An 18,707-nucleotide genomic window follows, 5' to 3' on the forward strand; every position below is an offset into this window, starting at 1 on the left:
CTGTATTGTTGGGTCTCTGTTCTAGCAACTTGACTTCTCCCCTTCTATTACAGAATATAGGGAAGTAAGGCAGGAAAGGAAAGAGAGAACAGAAAAGATAGATACTACAGTAATAAGTCATCAGCGTCTATAATACAGAAACCTACTTCATTAGATTAGGAAAGGATGAGAGAGAAATCAGCTTCAGTAATTAGGGCTTTGCCATTCACTCAACGAGAAGAGAAAATATTTAACAAACTGTACAAACAAATATTTTGGTAAAAAGCAAACAAAATACTGTTAAATGTATAAAAACAAGAAGGTCTGGGTAACAAACGAAAAATATTAAGACAAACTGCCAACAACTTGCTGGATCATAAGAAAACAAGAACATTAAAAATTCCTTAGGTTCTATTTTTAAACAGCCAGGAAACTTGGTTTAAAAATTTTCACCATTATTTCCTAAAACCTAACAGTAAATAATAGGTATATGAAGAGTGAGACATGGAGCATTTTGGGGAAGAAACATGCATAATCAACTTATTAAAAGCCTGGGGTTACAGATTTCATCTAATCAAATCAATGAAAGCTTGTCCACAAAGAGGAAGACCACACTAATGAGAGATCGAAATGCCTAGAAGCTTCAGGGAAAGCCTTAAGGAAAAGAACGGGGCTCAGTGCTAGGTGTGGTTGGCTAAGTCATTCCATATAATAGATCAAATTATAATGAGTATTATAATGAGTATTAATGAGACAAAACCAGTTGGCATCCCAACCTTTCTTTTACAGGTTAACGAATTCCATAGCTTTGTGAATATCGTCAGTCTTAACACTAAACCCAAGTCACCCACATGTCATGAGATGTGATGCTTGCCAAGGGAGAAAATAAAAATTTGAAGATGCTGGGCTTTCATTCAGAAGACAATGTTCTGTCTCCCAAGGATTCGCCAAGAAAAAGGAGAGCTTTAATCTGTGACCTCCAATCACAAGAGTATCTTAGCAAAAACATGAATCCTGATGAAGTCACTTTAGCTTCCCAGATAAAACTGCCATTAGTAAACCTTCAATTACTGAGGATTCCTAGTCTTGAGTTCCCCATAACTCAGGCGTGTTGATTAGGTTCCAGTGTGATGCAAGGCGACGTCCAAATATATTTATAAATTAAGAGGTGCATTCATTTTAAACTTCTTCTGCAAATGTGTGAACTTTGCTTATAAAACCCCCATCAATGATCCCAAAGCTTTGATTAAAAATAACAAAGAAGGAAAAGGAAAACCACTTATTGGTACTAAAGCCTTTACTGTAATAAACCAAATATATTTACAATTTATACAAATGTTTAACCTTCAACAAAAATACAAAAAAACATTTCACAAGATGCAAAACCAAGAAACAAGTTCATTGGAGACACCACTGCTCTACCAAGCACAGAACATTGAGGGGAACTGCAAGGAACAGAAAGGTAATCTCGGCAGATCACACAGAAAGAAAAAAAAACAAAACAGGCTCTGCCTACCCCTTGGCCCCTCTGCCCACTTTGCTTCGGTGCTCCATTTGGTCTAGGTAGATAGGTGACCTTCAGTTGATGGACTCGTCGCCTCCTCTTTATAGACTCAAAGTAGTTTTGTGTCAAAGTTTGGAAATAGGTTTTCATGTTGTTTTTTTTTCCTTTTAAAATTACAACTTTTCTATTTCTACAAATTCAAAACATTTTGGCCCAATTCAACTATAAATGTGAAACCACATAATGTTTTCAGTAGATGACTTCGTAGACTGTAGCCTTCTTGTCCCCTGAGCCAGTGACTATGTACTTATCATCCACAGAGATGTCACAGCTAAGCACGGACGAGGACTCTTTGGACTGGAAGAGAAAACAACAGGCTCACGTTTAATGTGAATAGAGATACTCAGGGGCCCTGCTCCCCCCCCAGGCTTCTGAAGGCACCTTCGCTCCTGGAGTCACGGCGAATGCCGTGATCAAATTGTCATTCTTGGTAAGGAGAGCTGACTTACCTGGAATATACTAGCTCCGTAGGGGGTCCGCCAAGCATTGAGGAGGTTGTCTTTGCCAGTACTCACAAACCATTTACCTAGAATTAGCAAAGGAACATGTAGTTCAACAATATTAAAATTCCTGCTATACTATTAGCAACCTGGACTTAACTGAACTCCACGCATTTCTAATCACGAACTATCATGTCCAACGGGTTAGGCTAGAACTTGAGAGAGCAGGTTTTGAATCTGGGCTCCACTATGAACCATCTGTGGTCTTGGGTTTTGTCAAAGCAGTGGCAGGGACCGTGTCAGCCCCATTAGCCACTAGAAGGATACGCTTCGGGTAGCATCACACCCAGCACACAGCGGGTCCTCAAATAGTGAATCAGTGAAGCTGCTGTTCTTTCAGTCAGTCTCCTCTTGATGAAATGGGACTAGGAAGGAATAAATGATGAACTTAAGTAAAATGCCAGACATGACGCATGGCACATAGAATGGGCTCAGTGACTAATGGCTACACATCTCTCCATCCATCCTGAGAACAAATATTTGACCCTACGTGAACTTCTTCATCTTCACTGCAGAGTATAATGGTCTGGGGGGAGCTAAAAATATTCTCTTCTCTGACCCTACTTCCCTCTCCTCCTCAGTCCATAATGACTTCCAACGTGGCTGCCCCAGGCTTCTATAAATCCTGCCCCCCTTCAGAGTGGTAACTACTTGTCCTCCACCTCTGCCTCAGACTCCCCCGCTAAAAAAAAAAAAGAAAAAAAAAAAATCTGTGTCAAAACATCATATTAGGCAACTGCATCACCTGCTGACCTTTCTCCCATTACGAAAACAGGCCGAAACGGACATCACTATGCTCTGAGGGACATATTAAGACAATAGAATGATTGCATCCAGCTGCTCAGAGAACATTTTTTCCAGACATGATCTCTACTGTAATTTTTTTTTTAGAAGTATTTTCCATTGAGGCCATCGGTGTCCTCCCGTTTCCTTTCCGCTAAACTCACCACAATAAGCAAATTTGAGGGACAGCACACAGCTCTCATGGAGATGCAGCTGGTACTTGTCGGGTTTGTTTACGTGAAGAACTTCCACATTGCTACTCTCCATGCCCACGGCCAGCCACTCCCCAGTTGGGCAGTATCCAAGGGAGAATATCTGTAGGAAGCAGAACAGGCTCACTAGTGATTTTGCCCAATGAACTGAGAAGTGATAAACAAGAAATGGGGAAAATAGCAAGAAGAGGGGGATGTAATCAGCAAACTCCAGATTGTAGCATAGTCCACAGCACAAGAGACGGAACCCAGACAAGCCGAGTGTGGAAAACCTTTATGAAACAATCGGAAAACTTGGAACACTTATCACATGTGATTAAGAAATTATTCTTAATAATAATGGCATTTGTGTATATGGCATTTTAAAGTGGTCCCTGTCTTTTGCAGATACTAACTGAAACACTTGCAGATAGTGTCTGAGATTTACTTTAAAATAATCCAGTGCAGGGGTGCCTCAGTGGCTCAGTCAGTTAAGTGTCTGACTCTTGATTTCAGCTCAGGTCATGATCTCATGGTTCATGAGTTTGAGCCCCGCATCGGGCTCTGCACCCTCAGTGCGGATTCTGTCTCTCTCCTTCTCTCTCTCTGCCCCACTTGCACTCTCTCTCTCAAAATGAATAATAAAAATAAACTTAAAAAAAACCCCCAATATTTAAAATAATCCAGTGTTTGGAGGCAGGGATGATACATGAGACCAGACTGGTCATGGGTTAGAAACTATAAAGCTGGGTGATGGGCATTTTAAGAAGCTTTAAAAAAAAAAGGCAGACCAAAAATAGTACCCTCCATATATTTGGAAAAAGACTGGAATGAGGAAGACTATAAGAAACTCAACAAAAGATTAACAGGGACATGAAATTTAGTAAAACACATGCTTGTAAACAAGTCGTAATCAAAAGAACAATTCTACCAACAGAAGGCACTTAACAAGGCAATGTCTTTCCCAAAGCAGGTCTAGATTCAGATTCAGATACTCCACATCCAGATAGTCTTCACAAGCCATAAAGTTGCCATTTTATATCACTTCAAACTTCCATAAATCTAGTCAGCCATTGAGTCCATTTTCTAAGGGTTGAATAATAAAATGGGCCTCCAGTGAGATACTGCTGTCTTTTTTAAGCTCCCTGATGCAAGGGAAATGAATTAACTCCAGAGCTGTTGTGATTGTTCTCTACTCCTTATAATAACCCTGCATATTTTTCAAGCTCTATTTATATGTGAATCAAATAATCTTCTCTCACCCCCACATTAGATGGTGGGAACATGTACAACAGGTCCAACCGTCTATTCTTCACTGAACAAATTCCTTCAATGAACTCCTGTAGAAGTAAACAACTAGCAGGTCTTAACCAGTAGGGTTTTAGAAACCACTCTAAGCATTTCAGGGGTTCTGCTTGTCTGTGGGTTGTTGTTTTTAATCAGTATCTCAAATTTAAGCCTGGTCCGTTGGCCCAGTTGTTATTACCATGAGATGTGAAGGGAGGGAGCAGGACGCCCCACACAGAGATTCCTGGTGGGGAAAAGCCCGTCACCTGTGAGGTGAAGTCATGCTGCTGTAGCTGCCGCCCTTCGCGCAGGTCCCAGGACCTGACCGTGTTGTCCAGGCCGCCCGTCCAGAGCTTGGTGCCATCATTAGAAATGTCAATACAGCTGGCCCCATCTGTGTGGCCCTGGAATTGCCTGATAAAACAAACCAGATTGAATAATGATTTCCTGCCAGAGCTCAAGGTAAACACTGTTGTGTTGTTAGTTTTGGACTCAGTGTGTGTGTGTGTGTGTGTGTGTGTGTGTGTGTGTGTGTGTGATCTCCTCAGTGTCTTCTGATGTGCAAGATCAAACTAACATCCCCCACCCCGAGGAGGAAACAGCACTCGTGGATTTTCTTTTTTCGCAATCCAAGCGTTAAAGAAATGGAATGCCACTTTAGGTCATCATACGGGAGAAGCTAAATACACTCTTACAGCTCTTCTTACAAATCCGTCTGGAAGGGAAAATTCCTCCCAGGTCTGGAAAAAGTGTTTGAGTGTTAAAAGAAAAAAAAGAAAAGAAAGAAAAGAAAAGAAAAGAAAAAGGACAAACACACAAAATCCCACGTGTATTCTGTAAGGAAAGAGGTAGGCCTCCATCACTACATTATAAGCTCAGGGTCCAGAAGCACTCCTTTTCCATGAGTGAATCAACACAGCAATGCCCTTCATGCCAACAAAGCATGAGCTCACGTATTTACTCAACCTTGCTTTCTGTATTAGAAAGAGCCCTGCATTAGGAAATCTGGACTCCCAGAGACAAAGGGTCATGCTGGCCTCCTGACTTAGGGGCGCTGAACAGAGTCAGAGCTAATTGCTGAGGCGGCCCCGTGGGCACCTCTGCAGGACCCTGCCTGGAAGCTGAGCACATGCTTGTTCTCTGAAAGGGAAACCTTGTGCTTTGGAAAACACTACCAAAACCAATCAACCAACAGGGACTCACTGAGCACAGATGCTTTGCCAGGCCAAAGCAGGGTTTGCTGAGGGGTAGGCAAAAGTGAGCTACCGCAGGGTTGGTGATCTGTGGGTCCCGGACCTGGTTTTGCATGCCAACAGGGAACCGGCAGGGAAGTGACCAGAACAGGCCCAATCACTATGGTGAACTAGGCGGGATGCATTCGAGTGGCTTGGGAATTCCAACACTCAGAGGAAGGTTTCTATGTCTGTCCTTCCTCTAGGTGCCCTTCCCCCCCTTATTCTTTTTCCCACAGATCTCCAAACTTTTAAACTGGGCTTGGAATTTAAAGAGCATGGAAGATAAGACAAAAGCACCACTTGCTGTGAATTCTGAGACAAGGTGAGAGCTATCATTTCAAAAATTGTTCCTCCAAAAGCTATTCCGAATGTCCATCTTAGTTCTCTGCCCCCACCCCTGTCCCATGCACACACACGTTCCCCCAACCACCCCAGCTTGCCTCCAAGACTCCCCCGCGGGTCACGCCAGTCCCAGATGCAGCTTTTGAAAGCTGATTTGCTCTTCTTTCCATCAAACTGCTCTGGAAACCCAGTGACCTCCCTCTGCATCCTCTAGAGGTCATAAAATACTTTCTCGCCTTGACTACAAATGCTGTTCTCTTCTGACTTCAGGTGCTTGGTGGTGGCTCCTCCACCCCCCTGTCCGCACATCGCAGCACTACCTCAGCCTCCTAGAAGGCAGATACCAGGACTGTCCAGGCTGTGGTGGGTCTCAGTAGATACTGAGATGCTCAGCAGACTCTGTGCTACCCTCTCACACAGAGTAGCCACTAGCTGCATGTGGTCAGCCCACACTGAGCAAGACATTTGTAAAGCACTACCCCATTGTATCCAGCAGGTGCTTACTCCCGGGAGCCGGCACAGAGCAGGGGTTCAGGGCACAGACAGGAGAGCAGCACGCCTGCACCCCATCACATCTCCCCCACGCCCGAATGTGTGAGCAGACAAGCTGACTTTTACCTTCTCTGTACCTCGGGTTCCGCATCTATAAAATTAGGATAATTACAATGCAGACATTATGAGGATTAAAAGGATTAGTGTTTAAAAAGCACTTAGAATTAAAATTTTGAAAGTGCTATTTATTAAGATTTTTTTCAAAAAAAGAAGAGGAAGAGGGGCACCTAGGTGGCTCAGTCATTCAGCTTCTGGCTCTTGGATTTGGCTCAGGTCATGATCTCATGGTTCGTGGGTTTCAGCCCTGCATCAGGCTCTGTGCTGGCAGTGTGGAGCCTGTTTGGGATTCTCTCTCTCCATCTCTCTCTGCCCCTCCCCTGCACGCTCTCTCTCTCTCTCAAACTAAATAAACTTAAAAAAGAAGAAGAAGAAAAGAAAAACAACAAACACTTGCTAGGCTAAAAAAATCTGAAGTGGCTGTCAGCTCCAGCTACGTTTGTCAATTTTGCTCATTCTGAGTTGCCCAGTGCCCTACAAGGGAAAAATTACTACCAGAGTGCCACCCGTACGCAGGGACAGAGCCTGGTTTGGTGACACTGGATTTCTACAGAAGAGGTCTGAAGGGAGACGAAGCTGCTATAATGACTCCTAAAGTCTGTCCCCTTCACTGTGGCACTTGGGCCCAAAGCATGAGAAGAGCCCTGCTAAATAATCTACACGCCTAAAATCACAATATCAACAAAGACCATTTCCGAGTGAAGATGAAATAGAAAACAAAAAAGCAAATGATGACAGGTTTTCCCTGGGATGTTTAGCTAGCGCTTCCCTTCACAAAGACTTTGCTGTAAGTGTGGACTTCGACTTCGGCAGAGGGAATGAGGTGGCCAGAGCCGAGGAGAGACACAGAGATGGCAGGACTGCAGCTGTCAACAGTTCAGAGGAATGATTCCAGGAAGCCAGGCCCATTCCTGGGTGGAGTAACCCCTGGAAAGGGCTGATTTAGTTACTGAGAAACATGTATACTTTAATATAATTTTTGTGGGAGCACCTGGGTGGCTCAGTCAGTTAAACGTCAGACTTTGGCTCAGGTCATGATCTCACGGTTCGTGGTTTTGAGCCCCACGTTGAGCTGTCTGCTGTCAGGGCAGAGCCAGCTTCTCTGTCTCCCTCTCTCTCTGCCTCTCCCCTGCTCACGCTCTCTCTCTCAAAACTGAATAAACATTTAGAAAAAAATAAATAAAATCATTTTGCGAGTAAAGTTCATGGAATCTCCTCTTCTCATGTCCTTTTGTTGGTTTTCTGTTCTCCTTTATCACTCGGCTCCTGTTTGCACAAAGTTCTAGCCAAAGCCAAAAACATCGAGTATTAAGGACCCTTGATACTGCCAGGTAATCCATGGTGCACGTGCTGCCCCTTGGCAAAAATCAGGAATACTTTTTGGACAGGTCTGGCATCTGTAAGTGGCTGAAGAATGGGGACATAAGGGAGGTAAATATAAATTGTGGGGGACACTGAGCATAGCAGCCAGACTGTAAACCCCCCAGAGGGCAACTGCCACAGTTTTGTCTTCATACTCCCAATACCTGGAACTCCCAGCCTGGCACACAAGAGGCTCTGAACATGGGCCGAGAGCCTGGGTGCAGCCAGAGAAACAGAGGGGACAGGAGGCCTTCAGGCCCAGGTAGCTAAGGAGGGAACCCCCACCATAGACAACCATGTCTGCTCACCTCACCAGCGTCTGGTTGTGCAGGTCCCAGACCGCGATGTTGCCGTCACTGCAGCACGAGAAGCAGACCTTGGAGTCGGGGCTGATGGCCAGGGCGTAGCACGCAGGGGCCGAGGACGTCAGCTCCGCCTTGATGCGCGGGGTCGGAGCCGCCAGGTCCCAGATGGACAGAGTGCTGGCTTCCCCTCCCACGATGAGGGTGCAACCATCAGGGAGCAATTTGCAGGAACGGATGTAGTTATCTCTGTTCTGTGAAATAAATGTAATTCAATTGCTATGATGCATTAGCCAGCACTAACAATACCATGTTCTCTAACTGCTATCTTGGCTTTTGACTTGAAAAATAGTATTTCATGGACACTATTTAATAAAGCAAGAGTTCTGTTGTAAAAATTGGGATCGAGTTGTAACTGTTCCCTTTGAAACGGTAAATAAAACAAACTCCTGGGCTTGCTCGGGCATGTGCAAACATTTGGATAGAACTGTTCCCGACGTCCAGTTTCCTGCTGAGTAGAAAGAACTGAAATGATCAGTGGATGCAAGATAGGTGTACATGTACCCCTCTATGAAGAAACCACTTTTCAAAGCTAGCTTATAAATGTCCGACCTCATCACCCTCCATTATTTACTATTTGGAAACTGCAGACCTACTGCCTAGGTTTTGATTTTCGTTACTGTTAAATCTCTACCTAAGGCTTGCACTAGTCATGTGGATCCTTATTAAGAATTTAACAGAGCTGCTTTCTCAAGCGATAACATGGCTGCTACCATATTCAAGCCTCTCAGTCCAAAGAAATCGATAAAAGATGGCATCTTCCTATCGAAAGCAACACACATCAAAAAAGTAAGGTGAGACCTAAAATAACCCTCCCCTCCCTGAAAGAAGTAATTGCTATTCTTCAACCCAAATAGACCGAGCTGAAGTTTTCACTATGCTTTGACCTATCATTCATAAATTTCAAAAGAGACGATGAACATTACAAAACACTCCTACTATTTTAGAATGTCCGGCTATGTTTCAGCGTGTTTCAATTTCATTAATGGAGATTTTTTAAAGTTATTTGATTTGGGGAGCCTGGTGGTTTAGTCAGTTGAGCATCGGACTTCAGCTCAGGTCACGATCTCATAGTTTGTGAGTTCTAGCCTCACATCCGATTCGCAGAGCCTGCTTCAGATCCTGTGTCTCCCTCTCTCTGCCCCCCCCGCCCCCGCTTGCGCTTGCTCTCTCATGAATAAACATTAAAATAAAAATAAAGTTATCTGATTAAAAAATAAATCAATGGGGCGCCTGGGTGGCTCAGATGGTTAAGTGTCTGACTTTAGCTCAGGCCACGATCTCTCGGTTCATGGGTTCAAGTCCCATGTCAAGCTCTGCTGACAGCTCGGAGCCTGGAGCCTGCTTCAGATTCTGTCTCCCTCTCTCTCTGCCTCTCCCCCACTTGCACTCTGTCTCTCTCTCTCTCAAAAATATAAACATTAAAAAATAAAATTGAAAATAAAATAAATCAATAACTACTCCAAAAAAGGCTTTTGTATCTCAAAAACACCGTTCTTCTTTCTGAACACTGTCTCTGGAATCCTCACCAGTCACTAGGCACGCAGTGGGTGAACTGTTCCACCCATCACGGCGAAGTGCAAGCAAACACCACATCAGGGGCAAGGTGGCCTTTAGTCTGCTTAGGGCCAATGGTACGTGGTCTGTAAATTCTGGGGTTACAGTTCAGAGAAGAGAACATGTCCCAACATGGCGTATGGGTCCTGAAAAATGCAAAATGGCATTCTCATACTCTGGGAGGAGGTGGCTTCGGGTGCCTTGGGAAAGCGTTCTCACCGTTCCAGTTTTGCGGATGGCCACCCTGTTTCCTTGCAGTGTGATCTATTAACCTTTCCCGAAGTTAAGGTAATAAAACCCAGCCAGCCCTCCCAGGTCTCCCTGAAAACACAGGCCCTGTTCAGAACGGTTTTTATGCCACATTATGAAATGTTTACTATTCAATATTTATGCAAAGGCTGTAGGGAAATCACAAGTTAAGTGGACCGCAGGGCTCAGAGTCCAGGCCTAGTTCAATGGGAAACCCCCTTCTGAGTACACGTTCAAACAAGGACAGCTTCTGTAAACCACTGTAAAATATTTTGTGAAAGAAATCCATCAACTCTGGGATTTAACCACTGAAACAGCAACAAATGAAACCTTCACATTTCGGGCAGGGTGGTGGTGGTGCAGGGGCTAAATAGCTAACGCAGGAAACAGAAAGGGCTTCCATTTCCTCATAATGGGAATAAAACCCAGGCCCAAACAGCTATTTCCTTATTGAGTCTCCAGGGAGACATTACCCTTGTGCACCAGTTCCTGTTCGCTCACCAGACAGTCGAGCTGAGACACGGGGCTCTTGTTGCCGGGGTGGCTGATGTCCCAGACCTTGACGCAGCCCTTCCCGCCCGTGTACACGTGTCTCGTGGGGTTGCTGATGGTCACCGCGCACACCACCTCCCCGTGGTTCAGGGTGTTGATCTGGCGCGCGTGGCGGGGGATGCCGGGTCCGATGAGGGCGTCGGGGGGGAAAGGGACGGGCTGCATCTGACCGTCCGCGGTGACGTGGAAGGAGTATGCACTTTTGGGGAAGGGAACAGTTAGAGAGAGAGAGAGAGAGACAGGAGAGGAGACAGAGAAAACACGGATCATAAAGCAGTTAGTCATCACCTCAGCAGTCTCTGTGAGGAAGAAGAGGAAAGAACGATTCTCCTCATGATTCTCTGAAATCAACAGAAGCTGAAGTATTTACCGAAGGAACAAATTTAAAATACATAATAGCAGAAGTCTAGGGTGTACGTATATTAAACTGTATTTTTTAAATATTTAGAAATTTCTCAATTGTGCCTAACCATTCCAGAAAGCATCCCTTCAAATCCCATCTACGACGCTAACTACGCTTCCTAATTAACATAAAATACCTCCTTCCCAACACCCCTGTATAATTGTATGATTTCTTACCATAATTTTAAATGATTATTTTTTATGCTTCAGATGAAGCCCTCAAGAACTCATAATAATTTCACACAGTAAACACTCTATTCCAACACTAACATATGAAAACAGTTCTAAACGTACCAGTTTCAGGCTTGAAGTTACTCTTTTGCATAATCAAGAAAAAATAATAAAAGATTCTCTCTTTTTTTTAATGTTTATCTATTTTTGAGACAGAGCGTGAGCAGAGGAGGGGCAGAGAGACAGGGGGACAGAGGATCTGAAGCAGGCTCTGCACTGACAGCAGGGAGCCCGGCGCAGGGCTCGAACCCACAAACCACAAGGTCATGACCTGAGCCGAAGTCAGATGCTCAATTGACTGAGCCACCCAGGTGCCCCAATAAAAGATTGGCTTTATGATAGATTTTTTTTTTGATGTATATTTTTATTTTGGGGGAGGCTGGGGCAGAGAGAGAGAGAGAGAGAGACAGAGAGAGAGACAGAGAATCTGAAGTAGGCTCCAGGCTCTGAGCTGTCAGCACAGAGCTCGACACGGGGCTAGAACCCACGAACCGTGAGATCATGACCTGAGCCGAAGTTGGTGGCCTAACCAACTGAGCCACCCAGGCACTCCAACTTTATGACAGATTTCAAGTTTTCTCCTCAACAATCTCCCTACCTTGGCCACGAACCCCAGTTTTATCTAAGGCAGCAAAGTACTCTTTGGTACCCTCCCCAGCTTCCCTTTGGCTAGGTATGCCACGTTTTCAGCAGTAAGAGGTACATGCTCAACATACATGCGCTGCTGGGGACATGTGGTTCATAACTTCAAAGAGAGGGACGCCAGGGGATCCAGAAGCTCTCTGTACTTTTGGCTCAATTTTGCTATGAACCTAAAACTGCTCTAAAAAACAAAGGCGATTAATTAAAAGAAAAAAAAATTTTTTAAGTGAGGAAGATCAGGATTCCTGTCCTCTTTTCTTCCTCCTTCCACTGCCTCAACTATGAGCAAGATGCCTTGCTCAGCCAGCCTTTTGGGGTCACCTTCAAGGTGACTCTGAAGATGGAAATCAATTGCGGAAGGAAGTAGAACACAAAGATAGGATGCAGAGGCCCTGTGACACTGTGGGGCTGTGAGACCTGACCTAGGCTACTGACAGCCAGTATCTTTTATGGGAGAGAGAAATAAACCTTCATGTTGCTTAAGCTATTGTTTTCCTCTCCTGTAAAATACAAACCTAATCCCAGTACATATTTATTTCCACCTCAAAATCTTAAGGCATATTTTATGTTTTGTGATCTAATGATTTAAACTCCAAGCAATAATATATTACAGATATAAAACATGCACAAAGAAAAGACACTTTAGAAGGTGGAAAATGCAGGGGCACCTGGGTGGCTCAGTTAAGCGTCCAACTTCAGCTCAGGTCATGATCTCATGGTTCGTGGGTTCGAGCCCTGCATCGGGCTCTGTACTGACAAGCTCAGACCCTGGAGTCTGCTTCGAATTCTGTATCTCCCTCTCTCTGCCCCTACCCCTCTCGTGCTCTCTCTCTCTCTCTCAAAAAAAGAAATAAACATTAAAAAAAAAGAAGGTGGAAGGTACAGAAGTGCTAATACCCGCCCCCAGCATCCAAGCAGATGGAATTATGCACATGACACTTTTGAAGAGACCACTACATTCACTTTCTTCTTATCTGAAACATCACTAGGCAGTCTAGAAGTTCAACATTAAGCCTTTTCTATAGGTCTGCATATATAATAAATAAAGGATGTAGAGTTTCCATAACCCTCTGGGATAAGTCTGGGGCACTTTCTGGAACTTGTCATTGGCACCTTACATTCCCTTTACAGATCTAAAGACCATGGGTATTACCACAGAACTCAAATTTTCATTTAAACGTTCACTCAAATTTTGTAAAATAACTTAGCACGCACAAAATTGAAAACTGATACAAGGTTATTAGGTTTCCAACATGCCTGCACATAAAACCCACATAATTCCCTAAGCTTGAGAAGAAAATTAGGCTATTATTTTCTTTATGAACGCAAAATATCATATACGTGGAAGGCTTGAAAAAGAACTGCCTTGACCCCAAACCAAACAACACAATCTTAGATATATGTTATTTCCTGACAGACTGGTTCCAGTAACTAATCTTAAATGGCTAGATGAACCAAATCCTTAACATTACTCTTAATTTGAATAATTGAGCACACATAATGGGAGCCCTACAGAATGTCCTAGAAAATAAATATGCATACAAAACAACTACAGCTCCAAGCCCTTACAACACCACACGACTAAATTCCCTGTTTTTTACCCAACGGTATCCTTTGGTGTCCTTAGTAACACATCAAGCCCACGTGATATTCTAATTCTAATACAAGCACACTGTAGTTAATTGAACCTATGCTATTTATTACAAGATATTTGGGGTTGGAATCAAATAACATTCACTGTATTGCCCTGAAGACAGGACCACAAGAACTGGAGATTAACTCTATTCATGTTCTGGAAGAATTCTTCAAGGTCCAGTAGTAAGTTGTGTGACCCAGACATCAGGTACCATGAGTTGAGTCTGAAAATAACAAACAGCCAGGTGAAGCTTAGAGAAATGACCAGAGCGTTTTCATAAAACAATTGAACTGAACGTATTTGGTTAGAACAATGGCTGACGTGGGGAGAGAACTTGCCTCTTAAAGCTTTCTATGCTGTGAGAATAATGGCGCTGTGTGAAGGTTAGTTTCTTGGTCTGCCATAAATCAAGGTGGGTGCCCCCAGGTGGGCAAACTTTCCATCAGGCACCATTATAGCATTTCTAGATTTTTAGGGGAAGACAATTTTACCTTGTTTCAACTGGAAGCCCACTTATTATAGAGTTAAATGATCCAGATTAAAATCGATGCACAAAGTGTAGACAGAGAGCTGTACATTCATTTTTGGAAGATACCCGCCTCTCTCCCAGGTGTACCCTTCTTTAAACCACACAGGTGGGCTGTGATATCATACTGAGGCAATTTAAAATGGATTCACAGAGTAGTGAACTGCAGCCAGAAGCTGTAAACACTGCTTGGTCCCAGGAGAAACCCATATGGATGTTAATACATCAGTCACAGGGGGCCTTGCAGGAAGCTGGTGCTGCCCGCTGTGCTGGAAAGCCTAATCAAATGAACAAACCAGACCGATGCAAAGGGCTGATAGGTCTCAAAGAGGGATCAACTGGAAGGAAAAATGAGGGGAGCAAATGAGAGCCTGGAATTAGTTATTCACCTACAGGAAGAACAAGAATCTTGTTGAGAAAAGGCCACATTGATGGCATATCATGGCAACGTTAAAGACTTCCCAGAAGGAAACTTAGATTTCCTACTTATTGAAGAACCAGGAAAAGTAAAATCAACCAGGAAGGGGAATTTATAGAGAGTGAGGATTTAATAAATACCTCGCAAGCCTGAATTCAGAAAGAGGCCAGCCACCAAAGAATGTACATGGAATGACTGGATTTATAGAGTTTCAAATACAGGCAGAATTCATCTGTAATATTAATCCAGAGTGGTGACTCCCCACAGCTACTGCAAGGAACGTGAGAGGGGCTTTGTCAGTGTCCCTGGTGAAAAGTCACTGAGCTATACACATATGATTCATGCACTCTTCTATAGGTATATCTCAATTTTAATATTTTGTAGTTTTTTTTTTTTAAGTTTATGTATTTATTTTGAGAGAGAGCACGAGCGGGGGAAGGGATGAGAGAGAGGGAGACAGAGAGAATCCCAAGCAGGCTCCACGCTGTCAGCATGGAGCCCAACTCAGGGCTCAAACCCATGAACAATGAGATTATGACCTGAGTTTGGATGCTTAACCAACTAAGCCACCCAGGCACCCTTATGTATATATCTCAATTTTAAGATAAAGGTGAGATTTATTTGTTTATTCAAGAAAAAGTCAAGAGGGCTCCTGACCCATGATCAAGTAGACTGAGTCCACAGCCAAGTCGAGAGCCCTGACTCTACTGTTAAATATACAGGAAATGCCTGGCTCGCTGACCTCACTAACTGTGGTCGTCCTTACCAGCCTAACTATCTGCAGCCTATAATGTGTCCATTCCTGATCCACAAGATAGTTAACAAAACAGAAGGGTTGCAAGGATTGCTATAAGGATGAAAGGAGCTACAAAACCATAAAACATCGAACACCACACTCCACACCTGCAGGGGCCTTCAGAAAATGGGAGCATTGGTATTAAAAAGAGGAAAGTGAGGGTATGCTCCATCAAGGGCTCTTTTATCAGTGGACAAGTGTACGAGCCAGGAATGCACAATGGGAGGAAGGTGCGGATGGGAGTCGAGAAAGCATACAGCAGTGACTAGGCAAAGAAAACCAGGAAATCCATAAATCCCTAAGGACAAGAATGGGGAGACAGTATTTGGCAAAGAGGAGAGGAAAATGTTTAGCTAGGACTGGGGCAAACTGTGAAGTGGAAAGAATAAGTCCCTGGTGCTCTTGTTAGAGGCCACACTGCTGGGGCCACCCACCTGCACAGAACTGAGCACCCCCCTCAACCCAGCTTTCTGAACAAACACCTGTTGATGAGGGCCTAATCCTGTGATCTAGTCGGGAGAACTGAAAAGAATAAAGCCCCCTGGACAGCACAAATGTAAAAACGGAATAAAATCAAACTCTTCCAGAGCGGATGACTCTTCCTTTATTGGACACACAGCAGAGGTGCGGGAACTCAAACTCAGAGTCCCCACTGGGAATCCTCACAGGGAGTGGCAGGCTAGAAAACAAGACTGTGTTTTGGAGAAGCAGGTTTTTTCCTAGCAGACAGACTCCTGCTAATAAAACTATGCTGTGTTCTGAGACCAAAGGAAAACAGGTGTTTACAGAGTTGCTGGTTTGCTGGAAATAGGAACAGCAGCATGATCCGGTCAACAGTGATGGAGAACCATGGACCCCGGAGGTAATGGCTGTGGCCAAGACCTTGCTGCCTGTGGACTTGGCGCTCTCAGCGGGGACTCTCTTGCTGTATTACCAGGTTTAGTGTCACTGGGCCTCAGTTCACATGACTGTCCTGTATCCTAAATTCCCTGCCATGTGGAATGATGGGCCAGTCCCCTAAAATATCATATGCCGTCACATCTCTGAGTTGTGCACAAACTGTTCCCTCCTGCTTAGAATAGCACCGCCTCCCTCCGACGTGCTCGGGCACTTGTTCTCTCTCCTCCTCGGTGGGCCACAACTTCTGCAGGCAGGAGGGTTCTTTTCCAGGGTCCTAGCTCTTCCTGTAAATCTCAACTATGGCACGTATCAGAACTGTGGACCACTGCACGTGTTGACACTTCTCATTCATTGTTTTTCTCAGTGGACTTTGCCAGCTCGCATACAGCTGGCACTCAGTACATGAATCTCAATTCCCCAGGTCATTTATCGCTACCCTAATCACTTATTAAACTGAGGCACGAGAGGTCGCTCTGGCAAGGAGAGAAAGCTACAAGAAAGTGGAGGAGGGTCTTCTAGCCACTTGGGTTATGCCAACCAACCTTCCCTAAGAATTTTCCAGTAGTCGTACCAAATGTCGCTGGGAGATGCTATCAACATTCCTGGGGAGGGGAAAAGTGGTCCCTAGAGAGGTATTCTGGACCAAAACAAAGAACAATGAAAGCAACTATAGTAACGGAGTAAAGTCCATGGCCCTTCCCTAAGTCAGCAGAGCCCAGTGGATGCAGGACCCTTCCTTCCAAAGCAAGACATGGCAGAAGCTGCCATAGGTCACATGCAAAAAAGCGCAATCCTGTGTCTGGCCACTGAAAAGCATAGCTTTAAGTAGGGGCACCTGGGTGGCTCAGTTGGTTGAGTGTCCAATGCTTGGTTTCAGCTCAGGTCATGATTGCATAGTTCATGGGTTTGAGCCGCGAGTCAGGCTCTCTGCTGACAGAGTGGGGATTCTCTCTCCTTCCCTCTCTGCCCTCCCCCACTTGTGCACACAAGCACGTGCGTGCTCTCTCACTCTCTCTCTCTCTCAAAATAAATAAACTTAAAAAGTAAATGGAAAAGCCAAGATCCAAGTCCAGGACACCCAGGGAAGGCCTGCCACAAACGTAGAACTTTTAATCTTCGACCTAGCTTCACATTGGCACTACCTTGGACACCTTCCCCTGAAGGGGGAGAACACATGCCCATCAGGATAGAAACATGTAACTTACACAAAAGAGACCTTCATGTCAATGCCACCAGTGCAATTTCATTATAGAGTCCTGGCACTGGAGGCTTTGAGGGCTGGAGCATGTGGGTCATTCTAAGGTAGATGAGAATAATTAATTTATGATGGTGGAGATACTCTTAGCCTCAAGAATGAGTGCAATGAAGGTGGTGACTGGGGGGATTGTAATGTGAGGTCATAAGGAAATCAGAGCCATATTATTCTAAGATTTCAGGGGAAAAAAAACAGGTCCTTGGGAATATAATTCATCTATTTATGTTAAAATCTCCTTCACCGCCAATATAACAAGGTGGATCTTTAACTCTTCTTAGGGTCTGCATCTCTCACCCATAACATCTATAAAATGCAGAATTTTTCCAGCTTGGCCTCCTGGCCTCCTCCCAAACAGCAAATATGCAGATCAGGGTACAATTCGTACCCTATTTGGAAGACAGCATTTCTACATGAATGGAGGGCTTTGCTAACAATTCAATTACACGGTGTGAACTTAAAGCATTAAGATGAGAGCCTTTTTTTGTCTGTTTCCTTATTTACTTTAACACATGGCCATTCTCGTTTCTTGAAAAGGCAAATGCAGAACTTCTTAGAATGGACATGATAAGGAAAATCACTAGACAGAGAAAACAGGAGACTGGCTACTTGATAAAACTAGGAGATTCTCTAGCAAAGTTAGCATTCATGATTCTGAATTCCAGGCCCTACTTCTTCCACCAACTAAATGTTTCAAAATGTGTAAATGTGTTAGGGGAGCAACGAGGCTTCCATGCAGGGCAAAGATTCAAACCGAGAGATTCCTGGATGAAAAATAAGACAAAGAAAAGTTTAAAATACAGTCATTTCTAAGCTGAATTTGAAAAGTCTAGCAGAGGAACCAACTACTATGGGCAAAGAAGCATTATCTGAGCAAGAAATAAACTACATTTCTATCTGATAAACTGAAAGGCATTTCTGAGGAGGTGAGGAGGGAGAAGGGAGATATGTGCAGGGAGGACAACTGTCTAGAAACTAAACATAACACACATCAAAATAAAGGGCCTCACATTTCAACAGATTCTCAAGAAATTAACTCTGCAATCCCAGAAGATCAAATAGTATAAAAATAGAAATTAAACCAAAACCCAAATGTGGCATCTGGGTGGCTCTGTTGGTTAAGTGTCCGACTCTTGATTTCGGCTAAGGTCATGATCTGGGAGTTCATGAGATGGAGCCCCATGAAGGGCTCCTTGCTGACAGTGCAGAGGCTGCTTGGAATTCTCTCTCTCTCTCTCTATGTCCCTCCCCCCTGCTTACGCATGCTTACGTGCTCTCTCTCTCCAAATAAATAAATAAACTTTAAAAATAAATACGTGGGGCGCCTGGGTG

The 18,707-nt window shown here is 44.1% G+C and overlaps 1 protein-coding gene across 4 annotated transcripts in view; it reads right to left on the reverse strand.

The window, feature by feature from the left end:
• Positions 1 to 1,258: 1,258 nt before the first annotated feature.
• The window catches only part of TLE1 (TLE family member 1, transcriptional corepressor), a 91,391-nt gene continuing 73,942 nt past the window's right edge, over positions 1,259 to 18,707 (reverse strand). For all 4 annotated transcript variants that reach the window (XM_042963722.1, XM_042963723.1, XM_042963720.1 and 1 more), the window contains 6 exons: positions 10,522 to 10,771; positions 8,161 to 8,408; positions 4,571 to 4,718; positions 2,991 to 3,141; positions 1,993 to 2,069; positions 1,259 to 1,840 (listed from right to left, as the gene is read on the reverse strand). In XM_042963722.1, the coding sequence (XP_042819656.1) occupies positions 1,733 to 1,840; positions 1,993 to 2,069; positions 2,991 to 3,141; positions 4,571 to 4,718; positions 8,161 to 8,408; positions 10,522 to 10,771 (982 nt within the window). In that variant the 3' untranslated portion in view covers positions 1,259 to 1,732. The remainder of the gene's footprint in view (positions 1,841 to 1,992; positions 2,070 to 2,990; positions 3,142 to 4,570; positions 4,719 to 8,160; positions 8,409 to 10,521; positions 10,772 to 18,707) is intronic.

The sequence above is a fragment of the Panthera tigris genome, chromosome D4 (genome assembly GCF_018350195.1).
Source record: "Panthera tigris isolate Pti1 chromosome D4, P.tigris_Pti1_mat1.1, whole genome shotgun sequence".
Lineage (NCBI taxonomy): Eukaryota > Metazoa > Chordata > Mammalia > Carnivora > Felidae > Panthera > Panthera tigris.